General features: G+C 48.2%; 1 protein-coding gene across 3 annotated transcripts in view; it reads left to right on the forward strand.

Annotated features, from left to right (window-relative positions):
• The first annotated feature begins 236 nt into the window (after nt 1-236).
• The window catches only part of HS6ST2 (heparan sulfate 6-O-sulfotransferase 2), a 285,172-nt gene continuing 269,408 nt past the window's right edge, over nt 237-16,000 (forward strand). For all 3 annotated transcript variants that reach the window (XM_032428224.1, XM_032428225.1, XM_032428226.1), the window contains exons 1-2: nt 237-668; nt 1,528-2,046. In XM_032428224.1, coding sequence (XP_032284115.1) covers nt 241-668; nt 1,528-2,046 — 947 coding nt within the window. In that variant the 5' untranslated portion in view covers nt 237-240. The remainder of the gene's footprint in view (nt 669-1,527; nt 2,047-16,000) is intronic.

The following is a 16,000-nucleotide window of genomic DNA, read 5'->3' on the forward strand; positions in this document are numbered from 1 at the left end:
AAATTGGCAAAGAGAGAGGGAAAAGGTCCAATTTGCGCCTTTGCTATTTTAGGGGAGGTTGAAATTGCCAGCCAAAGTGGAGTGATGCGCTCACTGGAGTGACCTCAAGTCCTCCCCAAGACAGGCGGAAACCCAGGTCCTCTGCTTGTGAAGTGGCTCGAGCTCTTAGGCGCGAGGCGTTATTACATAAATTCAAGCTCGCTGCCGATCCTTAGTACCCTGAGTTGCCTGAAGGGGGGAATGGCACTGCCTGCGTGTGCAGCCCGGGCGCTCGGGCCGCCGCTGCAACCGGAGCGAGGAGCGCCCGCCCGCACCACCTGTCCCCGCCGGCATTCCAGAGTAGAGGCCGAATTGGCAGCGAGCCGGCCCGGAGCAGTCGCCGCCTCAGTCCGCGCGGGCCCTCCTAGGGGTGTGTCTCGCGGCTTCAACTCCCAGCCGCTCCTGGACGAGCCCCTAAAGGCGTCTTCCTCCCTGGCGGGAGCCGCGCGCACCCCTCTCTTCGCGCTGCTGCCCCGAGGCCGCCGCAGGCGGATGCACGACCTCAGGAGACGCTGGGACCTGGGCTCCCTCTGCCGGGCCCTGCTCACTCGGGGCCTGGCCGCCCTGGGCCACTCGCTGAAGCACGTGCTCGGTGCGATCTTCTCCAAGATTTTCGGCCCCCTAGCCAGGTACGTTTTAGGCGAAAGCGGGACTCGCGCTCTCGGGCCGGGGCGCGCAGGAGCCGTGCGGGGAGGGAAGGCAGCCGTGAGGGGAAGGAAAGGGCGCAAAGTTCCAGCTGGCCGGTGGCGGCCGGGCTCGGGGGCTCCGGAGGGGCGCGGCGCGCCTTTGGCCACGCTGCGGCTCCCTCCCCGCCGTTCCGCGGGCACCGGCAGCGCAGCGTCTCCGCTCGCTAGTCGGGCTGCCGGCGGACTCGTCCCCCCGGGGGAACTCCGAACGCCCGGCTCGGAGCTCACTCGAGGCGGCCTCCAAGGTGGGCAACCGGGCGCGGGCAAGGGCAGGGCTTCGGGGCGCACGGGGAGGGAGCCCGTGAGTCGGGCGGGCGGGGAGGCGGCGGCGTGCGCGCCCAGGAGACTGGGGGCACGGGCGCCGGGGAGAGTCCGGTGGGCGAAGCGGGACGGGGATGGGAGCCGCCGAGAGTGGAGCGGGACGCGCGGAGGCTCGGACCCGGGGGGAAGGTGTGAGTTGGGGAGTGGGGGCGACCGGGCCAGGCGGCGTCCCGTGGGGACCAGAGCCCGCGACGCGGCTCCGGAGAGCTCCGGCGGAGGGGGGGGCGGGGGGAGAGGGCAGGCGGCCAGCGGGAAGGAGTCGGGGGGAGGGGGGTGTGCGGCAGGAGCCACAGCGCTGAGCCTGCCGGGAAGGAAGGAAGCGGGGAAGGGCGCCGCCGCCGCCGCCGCCGTGGAGTACTCGGTGTGGAGGGGAGGGGGAAAGGGGGCGCAACGGCGGCGCCGGGGGGAGGGGGCGGTGCGGGCGCACGGCGAGCGCGGGCTGAACTGCGGGATTGACGTAACGAGCTTGGGTTTCCCCCAGCGTCGGGAACATGGATGAGAAATCCAACAAGCTGCTGCTGGCTTTGGTGATGCTCTTCCTATTTGCCGTGATCGTCCTCCAGTACGTGTGCCCCGGCACAGAATGTCAGCTCCTCCGCCTGCAGGCATTCAGCTCCCCGATGCCGGACCCGTACCGCTCGGAGGATGAGAGCTCCGCCAGGTTCGTGCCCCGTTACAATTTCAGCCGCCGCGACCTCCTGCGCAAGGTAGACTTCGACATCAAGGGCGATGACCTGATCGTGTTCCTGCACATTCAGAAGACCGGAGGCACCACTTTCGGCCGCCACCTGGTGCGCAACATCCAGCTGGAGCAGCCGTGCGAGTGCCGCGTGGGTCAGAAGAAATGCACTTGCCACCGGCCGGGTAAGCGGGAGACCTGGCTCTTCTCCAGGTTCTCCACGGGCTGGAGCTGCGGGCTGCACGCCGACTGGACCGAGCTCACCAGCTGCGTGCCCGCCGTGGTGGACGGCAAGCGCGACGCCAGACTGAGACCGTCCAGGTGAGTGCGCCGCGCCCGCGGCCGAGCGGGGCCCTGGAGCGCGGGAGCGGACCTGGGCCTGGGCGGGCGGAGGGCGGGGAGGCGCGGCTGGCCGCTGCCGGCACCCCAGTGCGCACCTCTGGGCCCGGCGGGTGCGCCCGGACTGGGAGGGCGCCAGACTCCTTGGCGCGCACACTCACGGCGCCGTGGCGGCCGCAGGAAGCCTGTCCGCTGCGGCCCGGGACGGCTCGTCTGTCTGTCGGCGGGTTGGCCTGCTTGGTGGCTGGGAGTGCGTGCGGGGGGCGGGAGGGGGGGCGGCCGGGAGGCCCCGAACGAGCGCCCCCCCTCGGCCGCCGCCGGGACAGGGTACCGCACGCGGACTCCGCGCTGGAGCGCCGGCAAGAACCGGTCTCTGTGTGTGAGGTCCCTGAATCCCTCTTGTCTCTCTCTGCACCCCGGTTCCGAAGCCTCCTTTCTGCCCTCTCTTCCTTTTCCCGCTCCCGCATTCTCCCCCCACCTCCTTTTCTCACTTCGTCTATCTGCTTTCTGTCTTTCTCTTGCTCCCGTACATGTCGGTCCCTGGCCGCTCGCTCTTGCCTTCTCCCTCTCTTCTCACTTTGCTTCTCGTTCTTTCTCTTTTACCCTTTCTGATTTTTCTCTTTTTCCTTGACTTTTGCCACTCTCTTTTCTGTCCTCTGGTTCTGCTCTCCCTGGGCGAGTGGGTGTTCCTCTGCCGCTGTTTGGGGACACCCGGAGAGAGCTGGTGGGACCCAGCTTACACCCCCCACTCCTGGCAGCACTCGGGCCATCCGCAGCGCTTTGCGAGTGCGAGGGGGCACCCTGCGTGCCGAAGGGCGAGCTGGGACGCTGCCCTGACCCCGTGTGGGGTTCGCTCTTGAGAAACCTCTCCAGATGTACATGTACAAATCCTGAGCCCCAGCGTGGGGGACCGGCAGCCCACGCGTTGGGAACCCCCGGGGCTGATGCGGAAAAATGGTGATTTATGAAGAGCCTGTAGCCAGTTGCTTTTGAAGCTAGGGCATTTTCCTTCATGCAGCCGCAATGCCCGGTTGCTGGAGGTCACGGAGTGCCATAAAAGGGGGAGGGGGAGAAGGGCGTGTTGGGCTGGAGTTGCTCCAGCCAGGGCTCCGATTATGCCACTGTCCCTAAAACACATCAGGGCCGGGCCGGCGAGTCCAGGGGATGGACTGGATGAGTCTAATTGCCAGGGGGCCTCTGGAAGGGTCTTTGAGCAGGCAAGGACACGGCTGTGAGCTGTGCTCTCTGCCTCTCCATCAGGCGACCCCAGGGGCCCTGTTTTCAGCAGCTGCCTACCTGGACCCGCTCCCAACTCCTACCTCCGCTGCCTCAACCGCTCCAATCCCTCCCCCCCCACCCCACCGCAGGTTACTCTGTGCCTTGGACAAGGAGATGCCTTGCAGAGGGCTCCTGGAATGCAAAAGCCAGTGCAGTTTCTTCTTTCCAGACGCAAGCAAATGGAGCCCTCTGACTCTCTGCTCACCCCTGCTCACACTCCTTTCCCTCACTTTACGGCGGCCTTTCTGGAATGCTGGGATTCTGGCAGAATCTGTTGAATGTTCAGTGCCTTTACAGCCCTAATAGATTTTCTTTTTTCCATCCTAAGAGAACCTTGGCTCCAGGAAGGTTGTCGCCTCAGTCCATTGTAAGAATTGTGTAAGTCGTTGTCACCTTAAGATACTGGGGTTTATTTAAGAAGATCCCAAACAATTCGGCAATATTGAAAATAATCTCACTTGCTGCTGGAGCTTGTAGGTGTAGGGCTCCACAGGACACATGCGCCTTTGAAAATCCTTCTGGACGTGGAGATCGGGGTGTGATGCCGTCCCTAAACACACCTTACAAATGTGGTCCCGATTATGTATTTGGTGGCCACTATCCTCTGGCACATTCCCTCAGAAATTTTCCGTTAGATAACCAGTACCCTCAAGGGGAGGGTTCACCCTTTTGGATGGTCCCAAATCGAAGCGACATTATCTGACGTGAAATGAGATTTTACTTAGTCGTAAAAGGGTGATACCACAGTGCCATCTAGTCTAATCGAAGAAGAACCACTTTTTAAAGAGTCAGAGTTACCGGATCTTACACCGTTTGCACAAATGAAATAAAATTTGCCAGAGAAACACATTGCCACCCCAAGGGCATCTTTTTATTTCTTTAATTTCCACCCACCTCCAGAAATCTTCATCTGGAAGAGTAGCGGTGGCTTGAGGGTTCCAGAATTTACCAGGGTGTTGATACATCCCCACCTTCAGTGAGTGCTGATAATCTAGAGGAGTGAAGGTATGCGTGAAGTGTGTGCGTGTGAGTGTGTGTGTGGTGAAAATCGAGACACGGGGGCAGCAGTGCCAGTGGGGGTGAGGAGCCCGCCTCGGGAGATGAGAGTCAGCCATGCGGAGTTCCTGCGCGGAGTGGCCTTCTGGGCCAGCTGGTGGTCTCTGTGCTCCGCTGAACCGAGGGGAACAGTGGGCCGCGCCTGTTTGGCCTGGGAGTCCTGACACCTGGGCCTTCGCTGCAGGCTGGCCGTGAACCAGCTGTGTGACCTTGGACTGGAGCCTGTCCAGGCCTTGTATGTATGGAGTGTGCATCCCAGTGTCTACTGAGCTTTCACATCCACTTATCTCTGGTATTTCGCCATAAACTTGCAGTATCTTTGGGGAGAGGGTGTTGTGGGCAAAAGTATCCCCATTTATCAGATGAGAGTGAAGGCCAAAGGGGCTGCCGGACTTTCTCAAGGTCGTCGAGCTCTGGGGTGGCCCGGCAGGAATCTTGCTTCAGTTCTGTCCGCTCCCTTGAGTGCGCCTTGATGAACGGGGTCCTGGCCCAAGCACAGTGAGGCATTTCGTGGTAGTGATGCTCCCAGAGGGAGTCCCGGATAAACGTGAACTGATAGTGGTACCACCCACATCGTCCCCGGTTTCGGTGACGCACTACCCATGGGAATCTGGACGCAGGATCGGACCGGGGTTGCCACACCCCTGGGGAGGAGAAGAGATTTCTAGCTCCCTGAGGCTCTCTGCTCCCTGGGGGTGGGTGGGTGAGTGGGGTCTCGTGGCTGGGTGGCTGCCATGTTGGAAATCACCACAAAGCTGCACAGGATGGGAGCACGCTTGGGGGCCTGGCGGATAAGCATCAGTAGGAGAGCCCAGCAGCAACAAGGGCCACCTTCTGACTCACAGCCATCTATCCACATGACAGGGGGTGTGAGAGGCCATCGTGGCTGCAAGCCAAGACCCTGAATCCTGCTCCCAGTGCTACTTTGGCCATGCTTCCCTGCCTCCGGGGATGGCAGCGGGCTCGGGTGATATATAACTGCTGAATAGAAATGACTGTGAGCACGTTGCCTGGTGAGGACAAAGACAGAGAATGCTGGGCTGGCAAAAGGTTCAAGTTGTTTATTTTTGAGAATAATATTTCTTAAAAAAAAAAAGAAGACAGAAACTAGAAATTGCATTTCATGCATCTGTCTGCCAATATGTTGTTTGGGGTCAGAGAAGGGTCCTGCTCATTCTAGAATTTCTAAGACCATTTTTTGAAAATGTATCAAAACATTCTTGCTTACCAGCTGTTAAAACTCCCAAATTCTGCAGGCTTTTCTCAGGCCAAATTCCCTCTGTTTGTAGCCAACTCCAGAGCACCACTCTGTCTGTGGGAGAAATTCCGAATTGGGCACAGGGAACGTGCGCTGGCCTCATTTTTCTGTGCCAGGTACTGTGTTGGCTGGCACACACAGGGGGCATGGGCCGGGTTCTGTGGTTCTACGGGTCAGAGGCTCTGAGCATGATATTCCTGTTGCATCCTAGACTTTGAGTGTCTCTGAATTTTCCAGCAGCCATACGGAAGAGTAATTAATTGTCATCTAAAATCCAGTAGGCTATCCCTGACGGGAAAGGACTAAAAGGCATTTATAGGGAGAAAAGCTCTCTTTTTCTTTCCCTTTCTTCTAAAAAGGTGGCTTTATTTTGAACGAGCTCCATCTTCGCAGGAACCCCATGGTGCCTGTGCCCATCACACCTCCCGTGCCCACACTCACACTCCTTCCCGTTTGGGATTTGGCAGTGAGGCGGGCTGATAGGTCTGGCTTGCAGCGATGCCACCCTGTGGCCCTTCGGGCTGTGGGCCACCTGGCTCTCACGGGGGGCAGCTTCATCACCCAGCGTGCATTTCTTCAGCTGCCTTTGAGAGGAGCTGCTATACTCTCCCACCTGTTTCGCAGGAGAAGGGGAGAAACTCGCTGTCACATCTGTCGAACCTGGGCAGGATTTGGATGGCAGACGTGTTGTCAGAGTCCTGACAAAACTCTCAGTTCTCGGGTGGCTGCCTGGGCGGCTCAGTGGGTTAAGTGTCTGCCTTTGGCTCAGGTCATGATCTCAGGGTCCTGGGATGGAGTCCCGCCCTCCTCCCTCTGCCCCCCCCGACCCCCCCCCCCCACCGCGTGAACTCTCTCTCTCTCTCTCTCTCTCTCTCTCTCAAATAAATAAATAAAATAAAATTTAAAAACCTCTCAGTTCTCGGGGTAGTATAAAAGGTTCTTCAGACTTAGCATTTCTTAATAGTAATTTTAGAGAAGTGGTGTTATGCAGCAAGAAGAATGTCAGAGCTTGTCTTTTATAGATGTCTGTCGTCAACTTCAGTAGTATGAAGTGACATTAAAGATTAGTCATCTTTTCCATCGTTATTCATTAAACAAAATTTTGTGAAACTGCCCATTATCTTCCAGGGAAGGCATGTCATCCTTGCTCTCGCAGAGTTTACGGCAGAACAAAATAATTCGGTATTTTAGACATTTAATAAAGGAGATGAATTTTGTTTGGAAATGATTTGAATATCAAGCATGTCTTTAAAATGTCACACCTTTACAGGAATATAGTGAAACATAGAGAAAAGTCCATCTGTTTATGGGGAAGTTGATGTCTAATCAGGAAACTGAAGAATTGTGACCTCTGCACAGTGCTAGAAGTTGAGGGCGGTTAGAGCCTAGAGAAAGCCAGAAAAGCCAAGGTCACCGTCTTCAGCCTCAAGTCCATAAAGATTAGAGGGCAAAGTGCAGAACTGTGGGTCAGAGTGGGGGTAGAGGTGAAGAGGGGGGGCTTGTGATTTGGGGCAGGTCCATCCCCCTCTGTAGAATGGGAGATTTAACCAAGATACTTTCTCAGGCCCATTCCTTCTAAACAATGAGGAACAGGCCAGAAAAAGGCGAGATGTATTCAGGAACACGTCTGGGAATAGGTGGGCTGTATTTAGAAGAAAAGAGACATTGTGGGTGGGCATGGCATCCTCCTGGCATCGTGCGGTTCAGCAGCCTCACCTAGCCAGGGCTGGCCAGAACTGAGAAGGTCATGGTTGGGACAGGGTGAAGGAGGGAGGTGGGGTGAGGCCTCATGGTCGAGGTCCTGGGGTGACAATGAGGAAGTTGAACCCCAGTGAGTAGGAGAAGCCCTTGGATGGAAGGAATGTAAGAAATACAAAAGGAAACAAAGGCTGGAGTCCAGCTGAATGCCCCTCCCTGATTTCTAGTCTGGAGTGGAGCTGGTACCAGTGATCAAATCAGAGAGGTCGAGAAGGGCATCTAGTGTGGGTGGGGTGTGCATTATACATACTACAGAGCTGTGGCCGGTCTATGTCGCCCGGACTCGTAGGGAAGGGAAAACCACTCTGGGGCAGATGAGGGCTTAGTTGTGTATGTGGGAGTCTGTGAACCCAGTTAATCTGCTTTCACAATTGGCATTATTATTTAAATGATAGCTGCAACTCACACGTGGGACTCTTAGCCAAGGCAAAGGATGTTTGAAGGGAGGAAAAGATAGACAGATTGCATAAAAACGAGAACTGTTCATCTGTCAAAAAGTAGCCAAAATGAAATGGCATATTGTCAAACTGATGACAATAGGCACAACAAATAAAACAGACAAAAAGATGACATCTTTTCTGTATAAGGGACTCCTACAAATTGATTAGAAAAACAAAGGATATGAACAGACAAGTTACGACAGGGGACCCACAACTAGTTTGCAGATGTGGAAAAACCGTTCAGTCCCACTGGGAGTAAAGGTATGCAACTTTAAGTCATTAAGTGTAGGAACACCTTTTGCCTCTCTAATTAGCCCTGATTAAAAAAAAAAAAAACCAAAAAATAAAAAGCCTCAACATACATCACCACCACCATCAATCCCATAATTTTCATACATCGTTAGTGGCCATATAGATTTGAAGGATTCTTTTGGAAATAAATTAGATAACATAAATGGAGAACATTAAAAATATTTCTTTCTTTGACCCATAATTTCTTTTCCAGGATTTTATTGAAAACCATAATCCTATATGTGTTTTTCATTCCCTCACTCATTTATTTCTTCACTTTTTAATCAACAAATAATTACTTTGTGTCCCCTATCACTGGGCTATGTGCTGGGGGCCCTGTTGTGGTTCCTGCCTTCATGGAGTGGGAAAGATAGACATGAAACTAACAATTAATGGCTTAAAATTGTGAGAAATGCCATGGGGGGGGTAAGTATAGGATGATATAATTAGGTACACTGGGAGGCTAGCTGGAGTTCTTTATAAATGCAACAAATTGGAAAAATCTGGACATCCACATAGAGGAGAATGGTTCAAGGAATCTCAGTACATCCACTTGAAGGATTATTAGAAAATCATTTAAATGTCTTTTCAGAGAGTATGGAAAATTGCTGGTGATTTAAAGCTAAGGGAAAAAGAGACAATTATGGACCCAGTATAACTACAGCTATGTTAGAGAGAGGGAGTGGGGAGAGGGAGAGACGGAGACACACACACACACAAAAAAACATCTTCCCATTCCTCCCAACCTAAGCGTAAAAGACAAAGAATGAAAGCAAAATACCAGGATATTAGTAAATCAATTCGTGATTTATTCTTATTCTTTTTTTTAAAGATTTTATTCATTTATTTGACAGAGAGCAAGCAAGCGCACACACAAGCAGGGGGAGTGGCAGAGGGAGAAGCAGGCTCCCCACTGGGCAGGATCATGACCTGAGCCGGAAGGCACACATTTAACCCACTGAGCCACCCAGGCGACCCGGTTTATTCTTATTCTGCTTCTCTGAGGGTCTTGCATTTCTTTTATGAGTATGCACTACTTTTATAATAAAAGTAAACATTAACAGTTTTTAAAATGATGTTTTATCATGGCTGTGATAAATTATACTCATGTCAACTTTTTGGTTCCTGAAGACCATGGCTGGCTATTTCATTAGCTTCTTGATATCCAGGGAGTTCTTTTTTTTTTTTTAATTTTATTTATTTATTTGAGAGAGAGAGAGAGAGAGAGAGCAGGGGGAGAGGGGGAGGGGGAGAGGGAGAGAGGGAGGGGCAGGGACAAGCAGGCTCCCTGCAGAGTGGAGATGGGGCGGGGCTCCATCCCAGGACCCTGACCAGAGATCATGACCTGAGCCGAAGTCAGACGCATAACTGACAGAGCCACCCAGGCGCCCTAGTATCTGGGGGAGTTCTTAATGAGGAGAGCAGTCTCAGCTAAATAAACTTTCAGACTGAAAGGCGGAGGTGATAAGTCAGGAATCGGCTGTTGATTTTTTTGATGAGTGGCTGTTATCATACGCCAAAGAAACCATGGAACGCTTACACCAGTACATCATAGAGATATTTGAGTATATGGCTATTGTTTCTTCTCTGTTTAAAAATTAAATGGGACAGGAAATTAATAATGGCACGCAGTTGGAAATAATAAGACTTGCTCGGCTTGGCCAGAGCCACCCAAGGCAGCCTGGACTTTGAATCTTCATGAGCCTCTTTCCAAGTGAGCAGATACCAGAGCTAATGGTCTGGCTATAAGAGTCAAGTCTTGGGGCTCTTTCTAAACAGCCACCACTGAGAGTTTAGGTCAGTTGGTGCTCGAGTTGCCCTCATTCTGGAAAGAAAGGGAGTCCACTTTGCTGGGGCAGCCTCCTCCCAGAGCAGTTTTCCTTCATAAGAGCATTTCCCCTGGTTAACTATAAATTAAATTATGCTTATAAATTAATGAATATACTTATGAATTAAATTTATGAATTATGCATTAAGTTGCTTAGAACACTTCATTCCTCAACTGCTCTGGATATCTGAGGGGCTACTAGATACATTGAGGTGCATAATCTGGCTGTTGAAACTCCGCTAAAACTCCGTTCTAGGTACTAGTTATTTTGACAGTGTAAAGAATGTGCTTCACAGTGGAAAAGCTAATATCGACATTCCATGACAAATAAAATAAGGTATCTAGTCACTGAGTTTAGGGGGAAAAAAAGTATGGGTGGGAATGTTCTCTTTTCCCTTAAAGCATAATGAAGAATCCAACTAATGGTCTATATCTTCTAATAAAATGCCATTGTAAGCTTCCAGAAATATTTGTCTAACTTCAGTAAAATATTTATTGGCAAAAGAGCTTTTCTAGTTTTACTGGGTATTGGACTTCACAGATTATTCTGTTGGTCTTATTGCATCCCATTTGTTATTTCTGCCATTTTGCCTCTAAGAACAGTGTTGAAGACTTTGACACATTTCAGAGCATTACACTAAATAAATCTGTCTTGCACATTCCACTGTGCTTTTTCTGGAATATTATAAATATTCAAATATAGGCACACTTGCAAATTCAAAATAAAATTCAATACATGCAAATTCTGCATAAATTTCATATTTATAACTTAGCAATAGTTATGAACTTGTTATCCTATGATATAAATGTATCAAATAGGAGCTCATGGGAATTTCCAATAAATATATTTTTCTGATTAAACTGTGGATTCTTTTTTAGTCACAATTTAAGCTTCAATTCTGGGATATATTATAAGAGAATAATTTGCACTTCGTTTACTCTGAATTGTCAAGAATCATGTTCTTCCCCGATGTAAATGTCTGCAAAAAGGACTTCTTATTCAGTTTGATTGCTTTTTAAATTTTACTAGCAGAGATGCCCTAGTGAGCCTAAGAGAATTGGTCTGTTTCTTGTGAAGAGTTTAGTTCTAATGAATCACTTCCATGCACTTTTCTGAAGGAATACAGAGCAATTGAAATGTGTAATGCGTTGATTTACATCAAATGGATTAGGTCTGTGTGCACCATTCCTTGCATTAATTGACTTTCTCCCATAACTGTACTAATAAAGACAAGTCTTCAGTATAGTACCAGCTCCAATTCGCTGATGGAGATCATTGGACTTTTGCTAACTTCCCACAGGAGAATGACTGCAAGCAGAGTATTTAGAAATTGACCAGGGTAACCAGTTACAGCCAGGAAACTCAGAGATACTTTAAAAAGGTCCTTTGATCTTGGCAGCCAGCTTCTCAGTTGTTATAAATAAATAGAAATTGACTAAACCCCAGTTGAAAGACACAGATTATCACACTGGAGGAGAATAGAAAATCCAGCTAAGTGCTGTGTATAAGAGACAAAGCTAATACATAAGGATATAGGTAGGATTGGAAATGATATACTATGCAAATACTAACCAGAAGGAAGCTGAAGTAGTTAAACTGATATCAGACAAATAGACTGAAGCAAAACCTTTATTGGGGATCAACAGGATCACTGAATAATGGCAAAAAGTTCCACTTTTCAGATAGCAGTTCTAAACTCGTACGCACTTAATACCATTTTAAAATATATAAAACAAAAATTGACAGGGCTATAAGGAGACATTATAAAATCTGCTAACCACTTTCAGAAATTGACAGATGAAAAAAACACAAAAATGGGTAAGGATACAGAAGATTTGGTTAACAAGCTCAGTGCAGTGGACCTGCACCCAATTAGAAGAACGCACATTCTTCTCAAGCACATATGGAACGCTTGTAAAAATAGACCATATACTAAGCTGTAAAGTTAGTCTGGAAAAACTTCAGTGAGTAAATATCTTACAGACCATACGATCTGCCCATGCAGTGCTTAGTCACTAGATGCTGTAACCAGTCAGGCAGGAACAAGGGATCAGGCTCTATCTGAGTGCATGAGAAGGAACATTAGTAGTCTGATATATTTGGAAGTATCGCCAATCCTTCACCGACCACATCAGGCTTCCTAATTCATATGCAAGAGTGTAGAACTCCAAGACTTTGGCAAAGAGAAGTACTGGAAAGTGATGGTTTGACCCAGGTAGCTTGGCCTGACTTTCCCTGAAGACCTATTAAGATTTGGGGGTACTTATTAAGCCAGGGCCTATGCCAAGGGCAGATCATGTATTTTTCTCATTTAATCCTCAAAACAGCCCTGTAAGGTAGATGTTTTAAAAACCCATTGAAAGTTAACAAACAAACAAACAAACAAAACCAGAGAATTGGGCCCAAATCTACCCAGCCAGCGAATATTGGAGCTGGCAATTAAAATCAGCTGGGCTACATGTCCTGTCTGATACGTTTTAATGTCTGCTAAATTTGCAGACAAATCTCCAAAAGCCTCTACCCATTTTTTGGCCGTGTCTACTATACAAGCTAAGTAAAATGGAGACCTGTTAACTGATTTTGTTTTTCAAAGCATCTTTTAGAAAGTTCAGTAAAAATTACTCTTTAAGGGTGAATTCTGCAGCTCTTTTTGCCCCTTCTTAAATAAAGATTTAGATATCCAACAATAAAAAAATGTAAGTAGATATCCAAGATACTGCAAATGCTTTCGACACTGATGTACACAGAAGAATGCTGTTTAAGGGGAAATAAAAAAAGAAAGGAGTTACGTTAGAGGAAAGATTTTTTTTTCAGATAAGGAAAATGAGGACTTTAACTCTATTTTAATTTATGCCCCATGTGGACTTAAAATATGGTGCACACACTTGATAAGATTTGTAAGAGGCCAAAGCATCTTAGTCCTTCTGGAATGTTGGCAGTTGGTTCATTAGCAATGTCAGTTGCACTGCCCTGACCGCAGCCTGTTTCTATAAATGACCATTGCTTCCTTTTGCTGCATTTGGTCTGTGTAGACACAGCCTTTGGAGGATAGTGTGAACGAGTTTGGCCAGATCAGTTCATAGAGCCCTGAAACACAAGGAGCCAGTCAAATAAGGACACTTTCTCCAAAACCAAGTGATGAATCCTGAAGCCTGCTCTCATCCCCGGGGGCTCATCACGAAGAGAGGAGTCACACTTCTCTCTCTTTTGGAAGAGGTGGCTTTGGAAAAGAGAATATGTAAATTAGCATGGGCCTACCAGCCTGGCAGACATTAATGCGGGTGGCCAAGAAATTAGGTTGACGGCATTGGAAGCATGGGAAAAAGATGCCCACGATAACCAGAGGCCAGTGTGACCTTGGGGATACACTAGAGGCAAAACTACTTATTATTTTCGTGATTGGTTTTGCTGAAGGTGGTACAGTATGTTCTAGGAGCGTAATAGGTCAACTCCAACTCATGAAAGCAATGTTGAAATGAAGCATATTGGGGTGAATGATGCATAGTAGGCTGTTTATGAAAAGTCACTTCAATACGAACTTTAATGGACACGTAGAAACGATTTTACGCATAAACACACCATAAGATTAATGAAAGACAATTATGCTAATATGTGACTGTGGACCTGAAGCAAGGTATTTTTTTAAAATATTTTGCGTTATTGAACAAAATGGCCTGTGCATATTTCTCCTTTTAGGTAAGGATCCATGCTTAGCATCTACCACTCTTAGTTTGTTCTTTGTGACTTGGAAGCAAAGCAAAAGATAAAAAAGATATCATTTTAGCGTTAGTATAGCATTTTACAATCTTCTGGCAGCTTTTGTATTTATCACCATATGGGTGTACATTAAATCTGCATATCTCCCTCTCATTTATATGTTTATGAAGTTATAAAGATATACACATGTGCACACAAAGTAATTAAGCAAGTGATATGTGTTTGACAATGTTTGGTGACTTAATGCCAATTAGAGGGGGGTTAAAAAAAAAACCTTGCTTTTCTAATCCAATTGCTTCCATGCTTTTTGGTTTATGCACTTAAGGACAGAATCCATTTAAAGTGCAGAAATTTGCATACATGCAGCTTTGAGTGAGACTTCTATTTATTCCAGATGGCCTTGAAAAATTATTACCGAGGGCCTTAGAGACCTGGATGTCACAAGATCCATTATGATGAGATTGAAATCACACTTGGGTTTGCAGCAGTTTCTCCTGTATGAGAGGGGGTATACTTTTGACATGGGCGCTAAAGGTATGTATGTGGCTTAGCTAGACTGTTCAGTGAAGCCAGATGAGCTTAGCTCATCTCAAGGAAGGAGTCCTGTGTGGCAGGCACCTCATCTACCCCTATTGTAGGAAAGTGGTTCATGATTTTCTGGAGTTCAGCTGAATGCTAAGTGAAAGGCTGCATATGGGATTTGCATGCATGGAAGTGAGCAGTTACATTGACAGTCTCTCCCCTTTTAAAAAAATATAGTTGGATTGGAATGAGCACGATTGCGGTGCTCCCCATTGAATGTCATTTTTTGTTTTGCTTTTCAATCATGGTGATGTAACCACTATTCGTTGTAGGCAGTTTATAGGTTCTAGTGTCTAGGGACAGGATGTGGGGGCTCAGGTTGTGACCTTTGGCTGGGAATATCTTCTCTAGAGAATGTCACGGAGGTCAGGTTTCCATGATGACCGCAGACAGGCCAAGGACCACGAAATCCAGCTCTTCTGATTTGCTGGGGTCTGACTCTGGGATGCAGCTCTGTCTGGTTAACGGAGAGGAACTCTTGTATGTAGCGAGCTTGCAAAGATGGAGAGATCTGAGTGCCACAAAGCCTAAGGTATGCACAGCTCGATTATTTGGCTCTTGGTCTCTGAATTTGGCTTAGCACAAGAAACCTAGAAGGAAGAAGACGAATGTCCTCCCACAATTTCAAGCAGGTAGAAATATTCACAAAATGGTAGGAGTTCCAACTGAAACGTCAGAAGCTCAAGTTGGGTCTGAGGAAGAGACATACCACTGGGGGGTAATTATTGCCATAATTAAATGGCAGGTTGCCTCTTAATGATTTAGACCTCCCCCTCCCAGGTATAGCTTTGGGGACAATTAGTTGCACAATTAGGCTTCAGGGCCCTAGAGGGAGGCAGTGGCGCCATGAAAATTGCCAGCTGTAATAGTAACCACGTAGGTCTCAGGGCCACTGGTGGCTGTCAACTTGGAATTCTGGGACACCATGGTTCTGCTGGATTAGGGGTGAGAGCTGGTTTGGGGTGCCTCTGATGATTCAGTGTAATTCACTCAAGATTCATCCAAGCTGTTGCTTGTATCAACAGTTCGTTCTTTTTTTATTGCTAAAGAATCTTCCACGGTAAGTATGAACCCCAGTTTGTTTAACCACTCACCTGTTGAAGGACATCTGGGCTGATTCTAGTTTTTAGCTATCACGAATAAAGCTGCTATGAACATTCATGTATAGGCTTTTGTGGAATGATCTGTGTTCATTTCTCTAGGATAATGCTCAAGAATGCAATTGCTGGGTCCTTTGTAATTATGTGTTTAGTTTTATGAGAAACTGTCAAACTGTTTTTACAGAAGGACTATATATTGTTTCACATTCCCAGCAGCCACACATGGGTGATCTAATTTCTCCCTATCCTTGCCAGCATTTGGTGTTGTCACTATTTTTTATTTTAGCCATTCTGATAGGTGTGTAGTAATATCTCATTGTGGTTTTAATTTACCTTTCTCTGATGGCTGATGATATTCAGCATCATTTCACATGCTGACCAGCCATCTGTGCATCCTCTTTGGTGGAATGCCTGTTCATGCTATTTGCCCATTTTCTGATGGGATTCTTTTTTCTTTAACTGTTGAGTTTTGGGTGTTATTTATATATTCTGTATATTAGTCTTTGGTCAGATGCATTGTTTGCAAATATTTTCTCTATGTCCATTGCCTGCCTTTCATCTTCTTCATGTGGCATTTGACAGAGCAAAATTTCCTTTTTTTTTTTTTTTTGAGAGACAGAGAGTGCA

This window comes from Phoca vitulina, unplaced genomic scaffold (assembly GCF_004348235.1).
Source record: "Phoca vitulina isolate PV1807 unplaced genomic scaffold, GSC_HSeal_1.0 scaffold39, whole genome shotgun sequence".
Taxonomy (NCBI): Eukaryota; Metazoa; Chordata; class Mammalia; order Carnivora; family Phocidae; genus Phoca; species Phoca vitulina.